This window comes from Equus caballus, chromosome 17 (assembly GCF_041296265.1).
Source record: "Equus caballus isolate H_3958 breed thoroughbred chromosome 17, TB-T2T, whole genome shotgun sequence".
Taxonomy (NCBI): Eukaryota; Metazoa; Chordata; class Mammalia; order Perissodactyla; family Equidae; genus Equus; species Equus caballus.
This window is the reverse complement of record NC_091700.1, coordinates 43,083,605-43,106,290: the sequence shown is the minus strand read 5'-3', so window position 1 is coordinate 43,106,290 and position 22,686 is coordinate 43,083,605. Positions and strand designations below refer to the sequence as shown.

Here is a 22,686-nt window from a genome sequence, read left to right as displayed (position 1 = left end):
TTTCCAGTCTTACTTCCACTATTTCTCAAACACTTGCTGTAGCCATGGAGTTCTTCCATCTCTGAGCAAACCACATTTATCCAGTGAGAGATAGCATGGCCTAATGTGGGACATAGAATCAGAAGACCTGGCTTGACGTCCTGGCTCTTCCATGTACAAGTTAATGTCTTTATGCCTTAGTTTCTTGCTTTGTAAATTGAGACAGACCAAAAGATTTTAATCCTTTTAGGTCAAATATTTTATGTTTTTACAAAACTATTTTAATGTTAAGAACTATTTGCCACTACTAAATGTGGGTCCATATTCCTTTGAATTGCTTCCTGATTTATAAAATATTGAAGAAGAATTCTTTCAAAAAAAGATAACACAGAGGTCTTATTTCCCTGTTATCCTTTAGCTCAGTTCTTCCCAGTTCTCCTTCGGCCATACCTGATATTCTGTATATCAAATACTTTAAAGGACTTGTACTTGCCCCTTGAGGTATATAATGACGTGGGAAATAGCCTCAAGTTTCAGAGGATCTTGGAACCTAGTAGAAAATTAAATCAGGGGCTGGCCCGGTGGCACAATGGTTAAGTTCCCACGTTCTGCTTCTCGGTGGCCTGGGGTTCCCCACTTCCGATCCTGGCTGCAGACATGGCACCACTTGGCACGCCATGCTGTGGTAGGTGTCCCACATATAAAGTAGAGGAAGATGGGCACGGATGTTAGCTCAGGGCCGGTCTTCCTCAGCAAAAAGAGGAGGACTGGCAGTAGTTAGCTCAGGGCTAATCTTCCTCAAAAAAAAAAAAAGAAAGAAAGAAAAGTAAATCACTGTAATATGCTGTGAAATAACATAAGCCATGAAGGTCAAAGGAGGGAGTGATCACGTGTGGATGGCGAAAGACTTGCAACAGGTCTGGAAATGTGGAAAGCCACAGAATTAGGAAAGCCTGGAATGAGGCATGATAAGGGACAATTATGTATGGCCCAGCATTGGCAATGGTAGATGTGTACTAATTTAAGACTAATTTAGTCTTAAAAGTTATTGAGTTTTTAATCTTGTTAAAAATGGAAAGCTAGCTGCGTGGGTAAATAACACATTGCACAAAAGTGAATGTACCAGATGATTTTTTTTATGTACTAATTTTTTTAAAAATTTGTTTTCTTGAGGGAAATCTTGAAATAGAATACATACTTTCTTGTCTTCTTCAACAGAGCTGATTTACTTTTACTTTTCTTTTTTTTTTTTGAGGAAGATTAGCCCTGAGCTAACACCTGCTGCCAATCCTCCTCTTTTTGCTAAGGAAGACTGGCCCTGAGCTAACATCCATGCCCATCCTCCTCTACTTTATATGTGGATGCCTACCACAGCATGGCTTGCCAAGCGGTGCCATGTCCGCACCCAGGATCCAAACCAGCGAACCCTGGGCCGCCAAAGTGGAATGTGCGAACTTAACCGCTGCACCACCCGGCCAGCCCCTACTTTTTCTTTTTGAGCCAGAGATATCATTATAAACATCATTATGTATATTTTTTATGGGCTGAAATCCTCATTTGCCTCTGCAGAATATTGTGCTCTTTACCCGGTATTTTGGTTTTTTCTGCCTTTCCTCTTCAGTTATTTCTCACTGCTTTAAGTTCTACCAGTCCACACCACCTCCTCTAACTTGCTGTCCTAAGCTAATTAAGTCAATATGCATTATTGTAAATGCCCTTTGTCCTTTTGGGGTTTCCGCACAATATTGACAAAGTTCTTTTCTTCCAGGTTGAGGGTTATTTTTTACCAGTGCTTTTTAAACTTTAATGTCCATAGGAAATCACCTGGAGATCTTGTCAAAATACAGATTCTTATCAAGTAGGTCCAAGGTGGGGCTTGGGATTCAGCATTTCCAACAAGCTCCCGGATGGTTCTGATGTTGCTAGCCTGTGGGTCACTCGTTAGAATAGCCAGATTCTAGATGACCTTACATTATAGGGCTTTCATATGAAATAATCTTGGTACTTTATACTAACTCTGCAAAGTAGGAGGTGTAGGCATGGCTCTAGTTTTGCATGAGGAAAGAGAAACACCGAATATCTGTGTCCCACCTAGGAGCTAATCAGCAATGGATGAAAAGGGAAAGCTAACATTCAGTGAGTGACCAGTTGCAATGTGCTGTGCCCCAAAAATATTTGTCTAATTTGATTTTCATAATCCTGTGAGGTTGTTAATATTATTTTCATTTTACATAAGTGGAAGCAGGCTCAGGAAGGTTAAGTAATTTATCTAAGGTCTCCCAGCTGGCATTTGAACCCATATTGGTTTGATTCCAAATTCTGTGTTGATCTGGTAAAGTGCTCTTTCATTGTACTGCATTATTTCTATTAAACACTGCACCATGTAGTCAAGCATATGGGATGGTATAAAAGGCAGCAATATAAATAGCAAGTTAATTTTATTCTAAGTGAAAAAATATATTTTCTTATCTTGAGTAACAAGGTAAGTGTTTTGTCTAAGAGCTATTTAGTAATAGGAAGGGAAGAAAGTGCCATTTGTTCGCCAGCTCCTTTGTCAAGTACACTGTCACTATTGGTTTAATGTATTCCTCGGGAAGAAGAGATTAAAAGATGACATTACAAAAAAGAGCAAACAGTATTTTAAAAGGAAGTACTCATGTGCATATATGTTTCATTCATGCAACTCTCAGAAATGAGATTTTAATATAATAAGTTTTTAGAATTCATCATAATTTAGGGTTGATGAAATTAGATATTTGGATTATCCTTCAAGGAGATTGGAGGGGAAGGATGGGAATGAGGTGAAATAGAAAGTTAGGTCTGTTTTCATAACATTTTCTGAAATGTTAAAACTTGAGTTTTCAATGAAAGATTCCAGGTATGTTTAAAGTCTTCTATAATTCTGAATGAAAAAATGTAAAGCCTGAGAAGGGAAAATAAAGGAAGGCAATATCTTAGAAATAAAATTTTTGAGTGACCTTGTTTTCTACTGTGAACTAACCTAGAGAGAATTTAAAAATATAGGTAAGCAGACAAACAATTAAAATAAGGATAGTAACTTAGTGCACGTGAATATTTATCCACTGAAATGTGAATAGATGAGTGCTTAAGAAAGATGTAAGAATATAAGCTCAATTTAATAACTATTTCTTCATAATTGTTAAGGATCAGTGAAGCCTTAAGTGGCTTTGTATGTGGTTCCTCATAGGTTAAAAAAAACAGAAAATTCAGAGACACTGAGATAAGTGTTATAAATTAATGCAAGTCTTCTTTTGTTTTAAATGCTTATGTGAGGCTGAGTTCTGGATCCAGATCCGTTTATGGTTTTAAACATAAAATCTTTTCTGTGTCTAAACCTTTGCTCAGGTGCCTTCTCCTCTTGAACCCTGTGTTTGAGCCCTCAATCTATTCTTTTCTCTATGCATTTGCTTCCTTCTTTAGTCCATAGAACACTGACACACATGAGAAATTGCCGGAGTTCCCTGTGAAGAAGTATTTGTGACTTGCCCATTCGTGTCTCCCTTGCCCCTCCCTCATTGTCCATGCTATGCATTCTCCTTGTTCATGAATTGGCACAGAGACTAAAGAAATTCAGAGATGTTAAAAAAAAAAAAAATCCAACCATTCAGAAATGTCCCTTGGCTCATAGAAACTTCCTATAGGAATCAGAGCTTGTAAAAAGTTCATCACTGGCTTACTTATTTGCAATCTTTCCAGATCATTATACAGACCTGCATCAAAATGACCCTCATTTATGCATTTGACATTTCAGTGTGGAAATCATAATAAGTAATATTTTTGCACATGTGCTATTACAGGCACTGTTAAAAGAGCTGAAATGTATTAACTCATTTACTTTGCACAACTCTGTGACATAGATTCTATCCTTATCACCATTTCCCAGATCAAGAAGCTGAGGCACCCAGGAATTGAGAGAGTTTCTCTTGTCCACAAAGCTAAGTGTATGGCAGAGGCAGAATTTTAACTCCGGCTATCAAGTTACAGAGTGCACTCTTAACCTCTGTGCTGCCTCTCCATGTTTATTAGTTTACTGTTGGGTATGTGCATTGTTGTGATTAGTTTCTTTATTCGTGTTTTATCTCTGTTTGTATCTTTCTCTTTGTGAGTGTCACTGTGCTGGAGCAGGAGCCTGGGATTTGGAGTCACCTGATCTCGTTTAATCTTCACAGAAGGTAAACATTGCTATTCCTATTTTACAGATAAGGAAAGGTGAGGTTCAGAGATGTAACTTGTTTTGGTGTGATTCTGAGCAAGTTATGTCTCTATCTCAGGTTTCCTTGTCTGTAAAATGGGGATAATAATACTTTAAGAGTTATCGTGAGGAATAAGTGAACATTTATCAGAATGGTATATTTTAGAAACATCACAATTGTTAGTTCCCTTCACTTCACCCCCTTTCCTCTACTGTACAATGATTTCTTAAGAACTGAGAACACAATTAAACAGTAGTGGATCTGTTTATCCTGGCTTACTATAAGTATGTGGAACTTTTCTCTTCTCCCGAGGCACCCCCACCCCATTGCCTTCTCAAAATGGAAAAAGTTCAGGGAAAAACTGAACTCCAGCATTGTTAAATGTGGGCAGGGTTTGCTGTTAGACTACAGTTGGAATTTGTTATATTGCTTTAGTTATGAATCATATCAGTACTTACCCTGAGGGCAGTGTTAGTTCATTATTCAAGTACAAACAAGAAGGGAGATAGCAAATGTAGAAGAATAGCTTGGAAATATCCTTTGTACTTAACCTGTGGAAATTGCAGCACTTGTATTCTTGTTCAGAGGATCTTCTACAAGGTCATGATGTGAGAAAATTCCTTGAATATAGTCTTAAAAGTTTCAGTCTCTACATGCATAATCATAGCCTAGCTGTAATAGTGAGGAAGGGCCCTCGAACCTAGATATGCAAGAAACAAGAGTAGAAGTATCTTATGAGATAGCTGTTCTAATTAATGGAGTTTCTGAATTTCTCCAGCTAAGTAAGAGGCTATTATTAATTAATGAGTTTAGTAAAATTTTAGAACCAGTGTAGGGCAATTGTTCTTAAATTGTTGAAGTTCAGTTACCTTTAATTAAAAAAATAGAACCAACTTTTTGACATTTATCTTTTCCAGATATTTATGGCATGTTTTCAAAACTCCGAACTGTCACAACCTAGTTTGTTTCAAAACACACGTTAGTAGCCCTTGCGTATGTGGTTTTATTAATTTACTTATTGGTTCTTAATATTTTCCACTATTGTCAGAAATGGCCAAGTATCAAAAGCATTTTTGGTGTCTTCCTTAAATGCTAGATTTAGAACATGATAAGGAAATATAGACTATGAAATAGCTGGATTTGTTTCTCACTCTTTCAGAAAACCTTTTTTTTATTCTTGCTAAGTTTCAGTGTTTCTCGCTACCATTAAAATAAAACACATGATTTCCCTTTAAAATTTTCATTATACTCTTTAAGAATTCTTCAAAGACTAACAAATCTCTCTTGCTATCTTTTGTTTAAGTTCATTTCCTTTTTGGAGTTTAATATCTGGTCATTTTTATCTTTATTAATAGATTAATAAAATTATTATTTTTATTAATAGCTGGTCATTATACTTACCCTTTCCATGTTTTAAGGTAATTTGTCTAAAAGTTTTTTCATTTATAGTATTAAGTAATGCTGGTTTTTATAACTTATTTTTGTCATTTTGATTTTTTTCTTTTAAACATTAAAATGAGAAAAGTAGAGAAGTAAAATGACTTATCTTTTACTCATACATGCGTCATAAACAAAAATGAACATGGGATTCACTAATCTGATACTGAACTCTTGAAAATAGAAACTTTACATCATCTTTGCAATTAGGCATACTAGACACTTTTAATATTATGTGCTTTTAGAACAGGATCTAACTTGCATATTTTATTTTTCCTTTTTCTCCCCAAAGCCACCCAGTACATAGTTGTGTATTTTCTCAGTTGTGGGTCCTTCTAGTTGTGGCATGTGGGATGCTCCTTCAGCATCGCTTGATGAGTGGTGTCATGTCTGTGCCTAGGATTCGAACTGGTGAAATCCTGGGCCGCCAAAGCAGAACGCGCGAACTTAACCACTCAGCCACGGGGCTCGCCCCGTAACTTGCATATTTCAACAGGTCTTCTGAAAATAAACTTTTCCACAGTACAATTTGAAATGAATAAATGGCCTGGGTGAATGGATTTGGGTAAAAGTTGCTATGATGATACAGAAATGATATCCCTGACCTTTGTGATTATTTCTCTAGGAACAACTCTATAATCTCTTGTGGACATACTATTTATACATGTCCTATTCTGGTTTTTAATACGTGTCCATATTTTTTTCCTTCTCTTAAATAGCTAAGATTATGTTGAATTACATGTGTTTTGATGTAAAGAAATCTTAGGAGACCACGACACAAAGTATAGCAATTTTTGCCCAACAGTTTTGAAACCAGTTATTTTGGACATGAGCAAAAGTTACATGTGTGACATATAAGCCAAGTGGTGTAATTTGTTAGTGCTCTGTTGTAAGTAATATTCATTTTTATTTAAATAAACTGCTTCTTCTGTTCATCAAGTACTATACATAAAATGTTTTTCCCTGAAAAGCCTAAATTTTAGTCCAATGTGAATATTTTACACTCATGTAATTAAAGTTCTTTATTTTAAAATAAAGCATTGTAATAAAATGATTTGTAGGTTTTTATGTCCTATTAAAATATGAACTGAGGCCAGCCCCCTGGCATAGTGGTTAAGTTTGGTGTGCTCTGCTTTAATAGCCCAGGTTCACATGTTTGGATCCCAGGCATGACCTACACCCCTCATCAAGCCATGCTGTGGTGGCAACCCATATACAAAATAGAGGAAGATTGGCACAGATCTTAGGTCAGGGGCACTCTTCCTCAAGCAAAAAGAGGAAGATTGGCAACAGATGTTAGCTCAGATCCAATCTTCCTCACCAGAAAAATAAAATAAAATATGAGCCAACAGTAATTGGTTAAATAGTTGAAAAATTATCCTTTTTTAAAGAAAATTAAATTGAAGGTTGTGGTGTTCATAGCATACGGATTTGCTTTGTTTTGATGAAAAAGCCTTTGCATATTATTTTTTAGCAATAGCAAAAGAGTTTAAGTAGTATAACTTTTTCTTGTGTAATTTAGCCTGTTGCTTGTGTGACTTGGACAGTTGCTTTTAAAATTAGAGTATTTTCTCATTCAAAATAGCACACTGACTACACACTTACATCTCCTTTCTCCCCCAAAATCCAAGGGAAGTGACAGAAAAGAAAAGAAAAGAAACACCTGGGGGTGAAATTCACCAGTACTGAGACTATCAAGTAGAAAAACTATGGAGAGAAATTGATTCATTTTTGAGGATGAAAAGTAAATGAGGTGTGTATTGATGGCTACAACAAAACAGAGAAAACCACAGCTCTGAATACACACCAGAAAGGGCTCTGGTCCAAGTGGGAATCTCAGTTTCGAAGCCCATAGCAGCAGGTGGGGCAGTAATCAGGAGAATTTTCTAATGTGCTCTCTGCCAGTGGCTCTCAAACTTTAGCATGCTTCAGAATCACCTGGAGGGCTTGTTAAAGCACAACTTACAGATCTTTGGGCCCAACGCTAACGTTTCTGGAATAGGGTCTGAGAATTTGTGTTCCTAACATGTTCCCAGATCATGCTGATGTTGCTAGTCTGGCCTCTACATTTTGACAACCACATTTTGAGAACTACCGGTCCATGAAACACCTCAACCAATGCTCCATCTAAGGCCTTGCCAGCCTATAAGAATCAGAAAAATGTATGTCCCTTTGTACTAATGAATTTGAAAAAGATGCCCCTCTGGACACAGCTGCCCTAGGCTTGGTATGCAGAGTTTAGGATGAAGCTCTGCTTTTGTAGTGTACAAACTATACAAATACATGCCTGGCCCCACCCCATCTTTTGTGTACATGTACACACACAGGGCTGCAGCTTCCTGCTGGTGCCTACAAAAGAACAGAGTAGAAATTGAGGTAATCAGAATGCTATGACAGACTTCAAGGAAAAAAAGAAATAGGAAAGATAATTCTGCCTAAGAGGAAAATACAACAGACTGCTGTGCTGATGGTTTATTGCCTGTATTTTGGTATTTGGAGGCACTTCAGTTCAATATCTATCTGTCCATCCCCAAAAGAAATACTAGAGAAAGTGGAGGACAGAAAATAATAATTAAAAACAAGAAATATTTCCAAAGGTGATGAAAGCCAGGAGGCTGCAGATGGAAAGAGACTAAAGATTGAATGAATATAAAGAGAATCTAAAGAGACTAAAGATGAATGAATGTGTATACATCTTGGTGAAAATTCAGAATTCCAAAGGTAATCAGGAAATTATAAAAGCTTCCAGAGAGAAGTAAGTTATTTACAAGGGAATAAGATCCAGGTCAACATCGCAGTTCTTATCAGGAATACTGGATGTTTGATAACCAAGAATTCTCTATCTGACCTACACTGTCAAACACGAGGGTAAAGTGAAACAGTTTTCAGTCGTGCAGGGATTCAGAAAGTTTATCTCTTGGCTATCGTTTTTGAAATAAAATTACTAGAGAATCTGCCTTAGCAGAATGAAAAAGAAATCCAAGAAAGGAGGAAACTGTCACAGGAGTCTAGAGAGCAAAAAAATGGGAAAAATCCTAGGATACAGCAGGCCTAGAAAATAGTTGTTCCAAGAGAGAAGTCAGATAGTTGTATAAAGAATGTCTTCAAGAACAAAGTGGTTTATTTTAACAACTCTATAATCATATCTAAAGGGTGAGGATTTTAATGGACATAATTTAAGGTTGATGAATCCATGTTATTGTAAATCATAATAAGCGTTATGGTGATAACTGCAAGAGCTGAATTCTTGTATCAAAGTAGTATCAATAAAGGAAAATTTGCATTGTTTTCCTTAGGTTTTTGAAGAATTAAATGAACCATAGTTTTGGTGAAACAAAAGAAAATCTTTAGTCTCTTTACATTTTTGTGTGCAAGTATAGGACATTTATTAGAACTACGTTGATAAATACCCAGAGTAGATACTGTATAAGTAAATAGATAATGGTTATTAAAAATTAATCTTCAGTCTAGTAGGCAAATAACATCTAATTTGTTCTTCACTCTAAGCCATTCCTTCCAAGCTCTTTTGGGTCTATTTCAATCCTGTGTTAGGCACTATAGAGAATACAAAGACATACAAAACATAATCCCTTTCCTCAAGAAGCTTGAGGTGTCTAGTTAGGAAGATAAGACATAGCCCACATAAAAAGACAACCAACAAAGACACAAATAAATACCAAGTAAGTGATACAGGCAGTAAGCATCATCAAAGAAGATTTTGTTTAGAGTTGACCTGGGCCTTGTAGGATTGAAAGGATTTTATCGGAGAAGAGGAGCAGAGTGAGCTTTATTGACAGGGATGTGGAGAGGGGCAAGTAGTGTGTCATGTGCCTAAATCTCTAGAGTCAAGAAAGTAAGAGTTGTGAACACAGGACCAAGTAATAGACCAAAGTGGAGTGGAGGTATCTTGTTTGGGAGACAGAAAAGAAGCCAAAATCTCGAGTGGTCAGGACCGTATTTTGGAGAACTTTGAAACTGAACTTTTCCTTTCAGGCAATGGAGAATCTGACAGCTTTTAAAACTGGATACCAATGATATCCATATGTATATAAAACTGGATATCTACATACTGCTACATTGTGTATATGTGCTGCAGTTTATTCAATCAATCTTCTGTGCTTGGACATCTAGGTAGTTTCCAATATTTTGCAATTTCAAATAATGCTACGCCATGTACATATGTATTTTTATATTACTGGAAGTGTGTCTTCAGGGTAAATACCTAAAAGTGAGAATGCTAGGTCAAAGGATAAATGTGTGTATGTTAAATATTGCCAAATTCCCATCTGTAACGATTGTAACGTTTTATGTTCCCACCAGCGGTGTAGGAATGTACCATTTTTTCCACAAGGGCTGCTAACTAAATATGCCAAGTAACAACATTAAGGTATTCTTCCCATCCATCATCACCATCATTTCAAAAAAGAGAGGCAATTTTAATAAGAGAGAAAGGACATAGTCAAAATAAAGGATGAGAACAGCTTTTTAAATTTAAATTGAATAAATATAGCTCTTATTATGATTCTTTTTCTCTTTTTGCTGAAGACAAATGCATCTCTACCCTGTAATTAGAAGAATCTTTTTGAAATGCAACTCTGATCATGTCTCTCCCTCTACTTCAAATCAGTCCTTCAGTGCTTTCCACATCTCCTCAGATCTTAACAGGGCTTTTTCATGCCCTATAAGTACATCAAAGATCTCAGCACTACACCTCGAGCCACTATGGCTTTCTTTTAATCTTTTCAGCATACCAACTTCTCTCCCACAGGGCCTTTGCATGTGCTCCTTCCCTTGCTGCTTTTGAAGAAATAGGCATGTCACTTATCCTGGCTCTACCTTAATTTGTTATGTGACCCTCTGCAACTTACTTAGCCTTTTAGTTCTTCCGTTTCCTCAATCTAAGGTGAAGTAGTTGTGTCGGATATCTCCAGGCTCTTTCAGCTCTAAATTGTGAATTTACCAGAAGCCATTTTGATAGGAAGGTACTAGAATTCAGTACGTTCACCCTATGACTATTAACTACAACTTGGCTGTAAGTATGTAACATATATTTGTTTCTCATTCTTAATATTTACTTAAACTTTATTTTCAAGAATTACTTGATTGAATCTATATGAGTAAAGCAAGTTTTGTTTGGTAGCTATTAAATTCATGATTATCTCTACTTCTGGGGTCCTCTTGGATTCTGTTTTTTCCACTGCTTTTCAGCACTTTCATAAAGTGATGAAAGAGGTAATTTTGTACTCTGTTAAGGAGTTACTAGAGTAAATCTTTTTTGAGAGAGGGAAGAAGGGGAAAGACTTAGTAGAGAAGTTTGCCTGAAGTTAGTTTCTTATTCTTTTATTGTGCTGGTCTATTGCCCTGTTTAATTATATTCTTTGTACTTTCATAAAATTGACGGTCAGAAAATAGCAGACATTAGGTAAAAAAGATGGAGAAAGAGATAAAATAGAAATTGGAGAATTAGTGATTTTAGAATTATGTTTATGTTGATCTCTGGAAAATTTTTTTAATTAAATAATATTGTTGATCATTAAATACTCTGGTTGGTTTACATATGTTCTGTGTCCCTAAGTTTGTCCATTAGTCCTGTTTAGTTAGGAATTTATTTCTTAGAAATCATGTTTTTTTTTTAAAGGTTTTATTGTTTCTTCCCTTTTCTCCCCAAAGCCCCCCAGTACATAGTTGTATATTCTTCCTTGTGGGTCCTTCTAGTTGTAGCATGTGGGACGCTGCCTCAAGCGTGGTTTGATGAGCAGTGCCATGTCCGCATCCAGGATTCAAACCAACGAAACACTGGGCTGCCTGCAGCGGAGCGCGCAGACTTAACCACTCGGCCACGGGGCCAGCCCCTCTTAGAAATCATGTTTTAAATGGATAATTTGGTTTCTAGGCCAGCCCAAAGAAGCTTTTTGAAAACATTTACCTTACAGGGCTGGCCCAGTGGCACAGCAGTTAAGTGCGCACGTTCCACTTCAGCGGCCTGGGGTTTGCCAGTTTGGATCCCGGGTGCGGACATGGCACTGCTTGGCACACCATGCTGTGGTAGGCATCCCACATATAAAGTAGAGGAAGATGGGCATGGATGTTAGCTCATGGCCGGTCTTCCTCAGCAAAAAGAGGAGGATTGGTGGCAGATGTTAGCTCAGGGCTAATCTTCCTCAAAAAAAAAAATTTACCTTAGAACTACCTTAAGATTCATCCACTAGTGAGCACTGTTTACAAAATTTCCTATATAAAAATTCATTCACAAATAAGAGCACCAGGTAACATCTTTCCTCATTTGTGACATTTGGAGTTGGATTGGCATGCAGACACTAAAAAAGTTTGGGTAGTAAAATAGTTGGGAGGTAATAAAGATTTTACTAGGTAATAGTAACTTAATATATTGACAAAAGACCAGATACCTGGTTCATCAGGAGTCCAAAATTGCAGGACCAAAAAGCAATTGCTTCAGACTCTTGCTGCTACATATAATTCGTAATTAAATGTTTCTCAGTTGGTATATGAAGTTGGCTGATGTTTCATTTTCTATTTTATATTCCTCAATTGAGTGACTAATTTCTTTAAATACTATATAATTAAGATTGATATCTGAGATTTACTTTTAGTATTTTGAATGTAGAATATAAAGTCAAAACTCCTGGATAAAGTAATGCTTTCAGTTTCTTTGAATTTTCTGTGGATGTATTATATATAATACATATATTTTCATACATTCTTTTGGTAAACTAGTTACTTGCTTGATATTTTCTCAGAAAAGATCATTTCAAAGTTCATAATCAATCATTAGGATGCTGTAAAGCTTTTCTCCACACCTCGAAAAATTTGGTAGCCTGGGGTTTGCCTGTTCAGATCCCGGCTATGGACCTACGCACTGCTTGTCAAGCCATTCTGTGGCAGGCCTCCCACATATAAGGCAGAGGAAGATGGGCACAGATGTCAGTTCAGTACCCGTCTTCCTCAGCAAAAAGAGGAGGATTGGTGGCAGATGTTAGCTCAGGGCTAATCTTCCTCAAAAAAAAAAAAAATTCTCATTTTACTTCTGTTCCTTTGAAGAGAGTTAATCTGGAAAGGAAAGATATTAAAAACAGTGGGCATAGTTTTTTGGGAGGGAGGATTAGCTGTTGTCATTTTAAGGTAACAGAAAGTAAAATCCTTGGAGTTCTATTGATTTAGATTTTCTGGGGAAGGAGAAAGCCCTCGGAATATATAATTTACCTTAAAGTGCAACAGTAACAAAGGAAAAGAACTTTAATACTCTTTCTGTTGTGAAGGTAAGATTTACCTGGGATTTGAAGTTTTAAAGATGAGAAAACCGATGTTTGTCATCTGTTATGTATACTTTGTGAAGAATCTTACAAACTTTTGATTCATCTTCCTGTTGACAAGAGGGTAATAGTAATTTCTCCCGTAAATATAGTAAATAACAACTATCTGATGACTATTTTGTTTGTATTTTAAATTGATATCTATTCTTTGAGATCTTACTCATAGATATTTAAGCTGAGAAAAGTTCTGAGAAATCTGTTACAAACTCCCCTTTCCTCCACATCAGTAAGTTGTTACTTGCTTTTCAGCTCAAAAATATATGTTTTAGAGTGCTAAATGTATTTGTTTTCTGAAGAGTGATATCAAATAAGGGAACTTCTGGATCGGTTGAAGAAAACATGTTTACAGCATGTGTACTTCTCTTGGGATATAAAGTACCACGCTTAATTTCTTTACTAGCTTTTTTTTTTAAAAGATTTATTTTATTTTAGGTTTATGTAAAGAGGACATGACTCCCTAAAGAAAATGCCCCGTTGTTATTTTATTGAAAATGCATTTACTTATGTAGCAAATGACTGTGATTTGTCTGAAATCGTTGAAGCCCAAACCCAGAGAACAGCAAACATCAAATTTAAATCTTAAGAGTATTTGTCCAAAGTTGTATTCAGGACTTGAAAGATTAAGATGTAAAAATCAGATAAGTTGAATGCTGAATTTTATTATGTGTCCTTTTTCTCAAATAAAAAGCATTCTTTTTCAGTTAACTTTGGAGAATTACTTGAATTAAAAAAAAAATCTGTTGAAAAATGAAAATGTTTTAGTGTACTTGATAGCTCAAAGCCATACCTTTTTTATGTTTAGTGAAATGAAAATGTAGTTGTACTTAGTTATTTGGCCTTGTAGTTTTGCTATTTTTTATGTAAGGAACTATGTTCTTATTTCATAGATAATTTTGACATACAATAATATTTTGCCTACTTAAAATAGTATTTTCAACTATTCAATATTTGGCTTTAGATGGTCCAAAGAAGGAAGGGAGGTAGTATATATACTGATCACTTTCTAAGTGCAAAGTATTGTATTTCACTATCTCACTAGCTATGGTGTTTCTCTGACCTAAAATACTTAAAATGCAAGTTATTTATTGTGATAAATATACCTTTAAAATGTACCTTTAGTAGTATTTTATTTTTAAAAAATTTACTTATTAAAATAACATTTTGTTAGTTTCCTCCTTCTCAATTTTTGTGGCGTTTATCATTTTGAAATTGGGTGCTGTTATATCCAGAAAACGGATCAAAATAGTAATTTTAAAGCCTACTTCACTATATAGTTAGATAGCATTTGCTTTTTGTAAATTGCATACAAAGACAAAATCCTAAATACTGTAAGTGTTAACTGCTCAAGATCCTCAAATAGTGTTAGTATGTCATTATTCTACAGAAGACTACATTTCTAGCTATTTTTTGAGAAATACTTCAAAAATGCTTATTACTTCAAATTACTGCTTCTCGTTTATGTTGTTATAGTTTAAGAAACACAATTAGTAGTTTCAATTCAGATTGAACTAGAAATTAGAGGTATGTTGAATAAAAATATTAAATACTTAAAACTTTTAGCATTTGTAAATCATTAGTATAAAATAACTGAGAAATTCAAAGACAGTACAAATGGTCACCACATGATTCAAATCATGTTCACTTTTAGACTTTGGACAACTTTTTAAGGGATTTTTTAATGAAGAGGAAGGTACAAATCAAAATGGCTCAGACAAATAAAATGGAGTTTGTACAAGAATAGAGTACATTTTAATGCCTAACACATTGAATACAATTTTTTTTTTTACTAAAAACTTTAAAATTTTCCACGTGTTTATTTTCTTTCAGAGGTGGAGAAATAGTTGTCCAAAAAAATGCTTTTCACAGTTGAAGGAACTTGGAAATTCTGTCCCAGTGAAGTCCCAGTGGTTTTATTTCAGGCAGCTTATATTGTAGATTCGTTGTCAAATATCTTACTTTTTAAGTTCTGTAAGTTATGTTGAATAAAGTTCTCTGTGCCTTGAACTTCAGAGAATCTGGAATCAATTCTCCTAGCAGACCAGTTTTTCATTTTTATTGAATTCTGAATTGTGTCCGACGTGAAGTAGTAAACTATAGGGTCAAAGCAACAGTTTGAAACAGCAATGCAGAGAGTGATTGGGTACATGGTTCTTACGGCTGTCACTGCTGAGCAATTAACAAATGTCTGTGTTCTCATAAGAGAATATAAAATAAGGTTGATATTGTAAGGCACGAAACAGAAGCAGAATATGACCAAATGTACAAAAATCATTTTTAAAACTTTAGTTTTGTTTATTTTGCTTCTACTTAATGTAACAGGTTTGTTTAAAGTTCTTAGCACCATACTAGAACAAGTTACATTTAAAATTAGAGGAATAAAAAATCCCACTATTTCAATGAAAATTACAATCCTTGAGAGATATGTTTTCCATGTGGCTTCTGGAAAATTTTCAAAGCAGGCTTCTGAGGTATTGTTCCCCTGAGAGTGTGTAGACGGAAAAAAAACTGCTGGTGCGCTTCCTCCCATCACGGTTAACCATACAGCAATGCAAACGATTTTTGCATTTCGTTTGGTTCTTAGAGTCTTTGACTTAAATGGGTAGAGGATTGCCAGAAATCGATCTACACTAATACAAGTTAAGAACAGAATGCTTCCATACATGTTGGTATAAAACAGCATCACCGAAATTTTACAAAGTAAATCTCCAAATGGCCAATTCCGTGTTGCAAAGTAAAAAATCCTGAAGGGTAAAGTAAAGACAAAAAGCAAGTCTGACATTGCCAAGTTAATCATGTATGTTGTGGTTTCATTTCGGACTTTGAGGGTGCAGATGAAAATATATATGGCAACACAGTTGGATATTAACCCAAGTACAAACACCATACTAAACATGCAGCCGTACAAAGTGTATTTAAAGGAGTCATCGTAGACACAGCCGGAGCTGTTACTGCTTACCATTATAAAGGCACGTCCAGTTCACAGTGATGAAGCCCTTTGGTCAGCTGCAGTCTCCTTTGCTATTCAGATTGTGACTACTTTATAACCTCCAGCGTATTTGCAAATTCTTTGGATCTTTGGGAGGTTTTATAAATATTTCCTCTTTCTCTGAAATCTCCAAAAGAAACATGAAATTTGTTGCTGTAAAGTTTCCACTTATTTCTTCAACAGGAAAATATTCTCATTTGCTAGTCTACAGAAAATCCGTGAATCCAAGGCTTGGTTAGCTGACGAGCAACCTTTAGAAACGGTAGTCATTGAAGCCAACCCATTGGATTATAATTTTTAAAGTAATGCTCTGTTCCACGATGGAATAAAACAACTCATCTGTTAAATGTGTATTTCAGTAGTCAATATGAATATTCCAAAATTAGAGTTTCTTTATGCTCCAGAATGTTTAAGCCACAGTCAACAATCTTATTTTGCTCTTCGATGCAGAGTTTCAGAGACTTAAACATTCCCAATTTGGTCTCATTTACTTCTTGCTCCTTTTAAATGAAGTCTTCCTTTTTGCTATTCCTGCAGTGGATCCCAGATGATGGTAGCCAGAAGAGTCTTTTAAGGGTTCCGAAATAAATTCCTACGCGTGTTAGCTCTTGCTGAATCGAGGCCTTTTTCTCTTTGCCAGCTGTATTGTGAGATGGGCTTTCTCTGAAGTGAAAAAGAAAGGCTTGCTAGGTTTGTAATATGACATCACAGGAAGAAGAGGCTGGGCTTGGACAAAGAAAGGTTTCAGCCCAGTTTGTTTGCAGTGCTTTAATCTGATAATGTGTCTGCTGGGAATATACCCAGGAGGCTTGCAAATGGTCACTGACTCTTTAGCTGAGCCTCAGCCCATTAACTCTTTTTATGCGGAAACGCCTTCTGGGATGCTGGCCACCTCTCGAGTTTTTTTCCCTTCCTTTCTTTCTTTCCTTTTGGTAGTACTGATTGAGAGAGGAAAAAAAAAATCAGTATTAAGCCTGTTTCTCTCTTCTTTGATTGCTTTCATGTTTGGGATATGCCTTTTTTTAAAAAAATAAAATGTATATGAGTGTGTATTTATGCATTTAAATTGTTAGTGATTTCTTAATATAGCATTAAAAATTGTTTAGTAACTGTGAAAGAGAAGAATTTAATCTTTAAGTGTAAAAAGGGTTTGGCTGAGAGACAGATGGTAGTGTTGCCGTTCTTGGCTTCTGTTTTCCAGGATTGCTCCTCAAGATTTAGTTTAATTGAATTGGTATGATTGTGAGTGGTTCCAAATCCTGGGTCTCTTGTTTTGGGTAAATTTTCTAACATTCTTTCTTGTTTCCTATAAAATTGAATTAATATTTTAGAGCACTTTTGACTTTTAAATTACCAGTTTCACCAAAGAATAATGTTTAAGAATGTTTATGTTTGGTGTGGTATTAATCTTATGCACAGAATGAAATTACATCTTTTTAAACTAATTTTTTTTCCTAAATTGATTAAAATAAGTTTTGGAGAATAGAAGTTACATTACTTGGCTAAATTTTAGGTTCATAATTTATTTTTGTTCCCCCAATCCTCCCCTTATCCCTCTTAATATGACATTAGCTGTATATTAGAACATAGTTCAGACATGTCTTCATTTTAAAAGCTCATATGAGTGGTTTCTTTATATATTTATATTTAAAGTTTACTCATTTTTTAAAGCCCAAAGGAATTGGAAGAAGAAAGTATGTGTGGAATGGGGGTAGTTGAATGTAGAGGTTACTTCTCAAGGATTGAAGATAGCACAGCCTCTAGACACATAAATGTTTTTTAAATGGGTTTTCTTTTTGCTGAGAAAGATTGGCTCTGAGCTAACATCTGTTGCCAATCTTCCTCTTTTTGCTTGAGGAAGATTCACTGTGAGCTAACATCTTTACCAGTCTTCCTCTATTTTGTATGTGGTTCACAGCTATAGCATGGCTTGGTGAATGGTGTAGGTCCGTGCTCAGGATCCGAACCCATGAACCCAGGCCACTGAAGCAGAATGTGCCAAACTTAACCGCTAGGCCACGGGGCCAGCCCCACATAAATGTGTTTTGTTGTTTTTTTAAAAAGATTGGCACCTGAGCTAACATCTGTTGCCACTCTTCTTTTTTTCTTCTTCTTCTTCTCCCCAAAGCCCCCCAGTACATAGTTGTAATCTTTTTTTTTTTTTTTTTTTTTTTGAGGAAGTCAGCCCTGAGCTAACATCTTCCAATCCTCCTTTTTTTGCTGAGGAAGACTGGCGCTGAGCTAACATACATGCCCATCTTCCTCCACTCTATATGTGGGATGCCTACCACAGTATGGCTTGCCAAGCAGTGCTGTGTCTGCACCCCAGATCCCAACTGGCTCACCCTGGGCCGCTGAAGCAGAACGTTTGCACTTAACCGCTAAGCCACCGGGCCGGCCCCATAGTTGTATTCCAGTTGTAGGTGCTTCTAGTTCTGCTGTGTGGGATGCCGCCTCACTATGACTTGATGAGCAGTGCCATGTGTGCACCCAGGACCTGAACTGGCAAAACCCTGGGCCGCTGAAGTGGAGCACGCAAACTTAACCACTCGGCCCCATAGCTGGCCCCTAAATTTTTTTTTTTTTAATTCTGAATTACCCTTTTGTATTTTACTGTTGCTGTTATTTTCTAGTTAGATTCAGTTTGGGCTGAAACTTTTCCTTTTGGGTATCAATATAGGTAATTTAAGAGCAATTTATTTTTCTTTCAGAAATTACTTAGTTTAAAAGTAGTACGTTGCAGTAGCTTGTTTTATGCTGATTTTACACCTTTTTAATTTGAGCTACACTCATGCTCAGCATCTTTTGTTGGTTTGTTGATGAGTCCGCCCGAATTGTAACTTATTTTTATTGTTTTGACTAGGAAATTTATCTAGAATCAAGTGACACCAAAAAATGTGAGCCTTACTTATAATCAGTGAACTTAAAACTTTAAAGGGCTGAATTTCTTTGCATTGCATTGGTGTGGAAAACAGATAGTATTTGTGTTCATATTAGAAGACAGGCAGAAACTTTGAATGAACAGTAATAAAAAAAGGAGTAGTCGTTAAGCTTGTGTTCTCATTGGAGAAAAATTTTCTGTTACAGTTTCTTAGTAATCTACTTTCAAATTGGTAATCTCTTTAGTCATCACTAAACAATGGAATATAAGCAGTTATATGCTCTGAGCTTGTTTACTTCTACTTTCATTTTGGACAGAGAATTAAAATATATTAATTCTACATCATAATATCCTTCCACATGTTGATATTGTTATTCACTTGACTTGTTATTCACTTAACTGTTTATTTGTAGTTTTTTCATATTTCACTCATTGGTGCTTAAAAATGGATAGATCACTATTTGTTGAATTAAACTTTTTGTTGTTATCAGTATATTAGTATATATTTGTATTTCTAATTCTTATACAATACTTTGACCCTTGATAGATACTCACGTTTGCTGAGGAAAGAATCATATTAATAAACTTGAATTTTATTGAAAGTTGCTTCTTTTGAGGAAGAGCAATAGCATAGGGGCTGTGTGTTTTAACAGGGAAGAAGATCATTGAAAGCTGGATTTTATGAGATCTTTAATTTGACTTCTAATTAAGGAACCAACGTGAAATTAGATACCTTGGAAATTCCTTAGGTTAAGATTTGAAAAATATAGTGTAACTACTTACAAAGGGAGTTAAATGAATTCAGGAAATCAAGTATGTTTAATAGGTGCTTTTGTATTTGATAGACTCAGACCAAACTTATTTTAATGTGAGGTTTGTACACTTCTGAGAGTTAAGTCGGTGAATCAGCTTGTTTCTTGCAGGGATTTTTTAGGGGGTGAAATAACAGATACAACCAATTTGAAATTTAGTGAATCTCATTATGCAACTCATCACTTCTCAAATTTTAATTACATCAAGAAGCCAGGTAAATAATCAGGTAGCCTATAAAGTAGATGTTTTATTCATCACTACAGTAACAGTATTATAAATCATTTAGTTGTGTAACTGATGTTTTTTATCAGTTTGAGAGAGAGTATCCTGTTAGTTAACAATTAGAAGTTTAAGGATTTGGGTAACTTCTGAGTTCTTGACTACATTTCTGCTACAACTGTGGGTTTGAGGAGGCAAGAAATCTGACTTTTTCATGCCTGATTCAAAATAGGCTCATAATAATGTTTGTTGAATGAATAAATAAGTCTTTCTTGAACGTCCATTATAAATAAATAATATGTAAGGTGGGCTCCTCAGCCATTATTCCTTTCTCTTCTTTTTCATACTGGTTATATTTCCAGCCTTGATAATAATGTCAGTTTTATCTTGTCCCCCTTTATTCTCACCGCCACCATTTTGGACTAACCCTGTCATTCTTATCTATATGGTGCTATAATGTCTTATCGTTTCTAGTCCTACCTCTTCCAGTTTCCCCCTGCCAGATTGTCACAGATCAGCTCATGAATGAATCAACTAGTTATTTATTCATTTATACCCTTCTTGCTTCCAAAAAGAATTTAATGCAAATTATAATTTTAGAAGTGTCAAAACTAATGGAACTAAACATTTAAGATTTTAGCTTTTTATTATATGTAAATTATACCTAAAGTTTAAAAATTTTAAATAAAAGTGTAGAAGAGTTAAAAATTTAAAATGTGGGAAATGAGAGAAATTATTCTAAACATTAGTCATATTCGTTATTCTAAAAATTATTCATTTTGAATGTAATAAATATTTGCAAAAGGCAAGAAAAAATCTTAAAATACAAATTCATAACATTAGTAAAAGAATAAAAGCAAAGTGCTAGCGAGGAGAAAGAAGGGCAGTGTGTGAAATAATAATGATAGAAAATCTAACCTAAGGAAAGGTGCTGCATTTGATACAAAGCAGAAAAAGAAAACATGGTGGATTATGTAGTTTTCATTTAATGAAAGAAGACATTCCAGATTGTCAAGGGAAAAACTTTGCTTTGCTTTATCTTAGAAATATATCGTGCATCTTTACAGATGAACCATTAAATGACCACACTGCTATTGTTTTCTAATGACAGAACATATACCATTTCTTGTTGGCCCTGAATTTGAGAAAAGTATTCAATATCAAAATTGTGTTTCTGGGAAAACATATTATTTGTTGGTAGATAAGTATTGTTCAATTATATGTGGTAATTTGGTTTAATGCTGGGGCAAGTTTGATAGTCTAGTGCAAAGACTTTCCACCTGAGGGCCTTGAAATCTCTGAAACCTCTGTTGTATACATTCCCCTGAGGACTGGGTCCATAGCTTTGATGAGTTCTCAAACAAAGCTATGACCAAAATCAGGTAAGAAACCACAGATCTAAAGAAACAAAGGATTAGCAAGTCCTACAGGCTCTCTCTCTGAAATATCTGGAAATCTCTGAAATCTTTTGAAGATTTTTCTCTATGGATAGGCTAGAAGGAATCTAGACTATTAGTTGTGTTAGTGCAGATTCTTTATGAATGAAGAATTGTGTGTGTAGGCAATAAAGTGTAAATCTGTAACTTTTTATTTTAAATAGGGAAGTGTAAGTGTTGTGTAAAGAGCACAGGCAGAGAATCAGAGAAGCTTGATATGCAATCACTTGACCTAAGATTCTGGCTCCTTAGCTGTAAAATGAGGGAGTTGAACTGCTCAAAGATCCCTTCCTGCTTCTCTATCTGATTCTGATTCTTTAAATACTTTGAATACTTAAGCTGCTAGATTGGGTTTTTTCAGTCTTAGGCATAACAAATGAAGAGTCAGTTTTCATTCTTTATGTTTAAGGATTTTTAATTTTGAAACCAGGTTGTACAAGAAATTTTCTTTGCTTAAGCCAAGAGTCTCATAAGAAGAATTTTGTTAATGTTTTGTTATATTGTAAAGATTAAACATTTTTAAAAGCCTTTCCTTTTTATTTCTGTAGCAGTCTTCTTTAAAAGACCTTTCCTTTCCAAAACACAAATAAGATGCCGTGTTCTTTTACTATAAAATTGATCAAAGAAGAATTGATCAAAACTTTAAAGTATTCTCTCATTAAAAGTTTTGATGAGCATAAGTCCAGTTGTTGCTAAAATAGCATTGAGAATATGAGATGAGATGGGAGAATAACACTGAGATAGTGAAATATGAGATATTGAGAATATGCGCTATCCAGAAAAATCTGGTAAGAGAGTATGTGAAACTTAAACTGAAATAAATTTGTTCAAGTTCAAAAGAAAGTATGAAACCGTGAAATTTTAAAATGCAAGAAAAATATTTTAAACTTACTTTATTCATTTTGAATGTGGCAAATGTTTGCCATGATATGTGACTTTTCAAGGTTCTTTTTCATCCAAAATTTACACTTATGAAAAAAGCCGGTTTTCTCTTTTTTGATTCTTCTAAAGCCTGTTATGATCAATTTTCTATTTAGGAAATGAACAAAACTTTTTCATTTTTAGAAATGAACATTTGTAATTTATGTTGATACAATATATTTATTTTATATAAAAAGACCTTCTAGCCTAACAGGAAAATTTATTAAATTCTAGACAAATTTAGTATTACTATAAGTATATCGATATCATTTAAAAGTTATTTACCTTTCTGTCACTGTTGCAAACATTTAACACTTTTTCTTACTTTTTACTGGGACATGAGTCATCTACCCAAGTTCAAAGGGTTGAACCAGCTTGTAGGGTTGGGTGCGAGTGGAAGAAGAAAGATTTAAAGGATGGTGAACTGTGATTTATAACAAAGTAAAAGTGGATGGGAATGACAGTTGAG

At 35.1% G+C, this 22,686-nt stretch overlaps 2 protein-coding genes across 6 annotated transcripts in view; one reads left to right on the top strand and one right to left on the bottom strand.

Moving 5' to 3' along the window:
* RB1 (RB transcriptional corepressor 1) overlaps positions 1-22,686 on the top strand; it is a 155,265-nt gene that overhangs the window by 86,935 nt on the left and 45,644 nt on the right. The window lies entirely within an intron of this gene.
* LPAR6 (lysophosphatidic acid receptor 6) lies at positions 14,876-16,069 on the bottom strand. The gene has a single exon (NM_001309180.1). It carries the CDS (start codon positions 15,918-15,920, stop codon positions 14,886-14,888), a length of 1,035 nt encoding a protein of 344 aa, NP_001296109.1. The 5' UTR covers positions 15,921-16,069; the 3' UTR covers positions 14,876-14,885.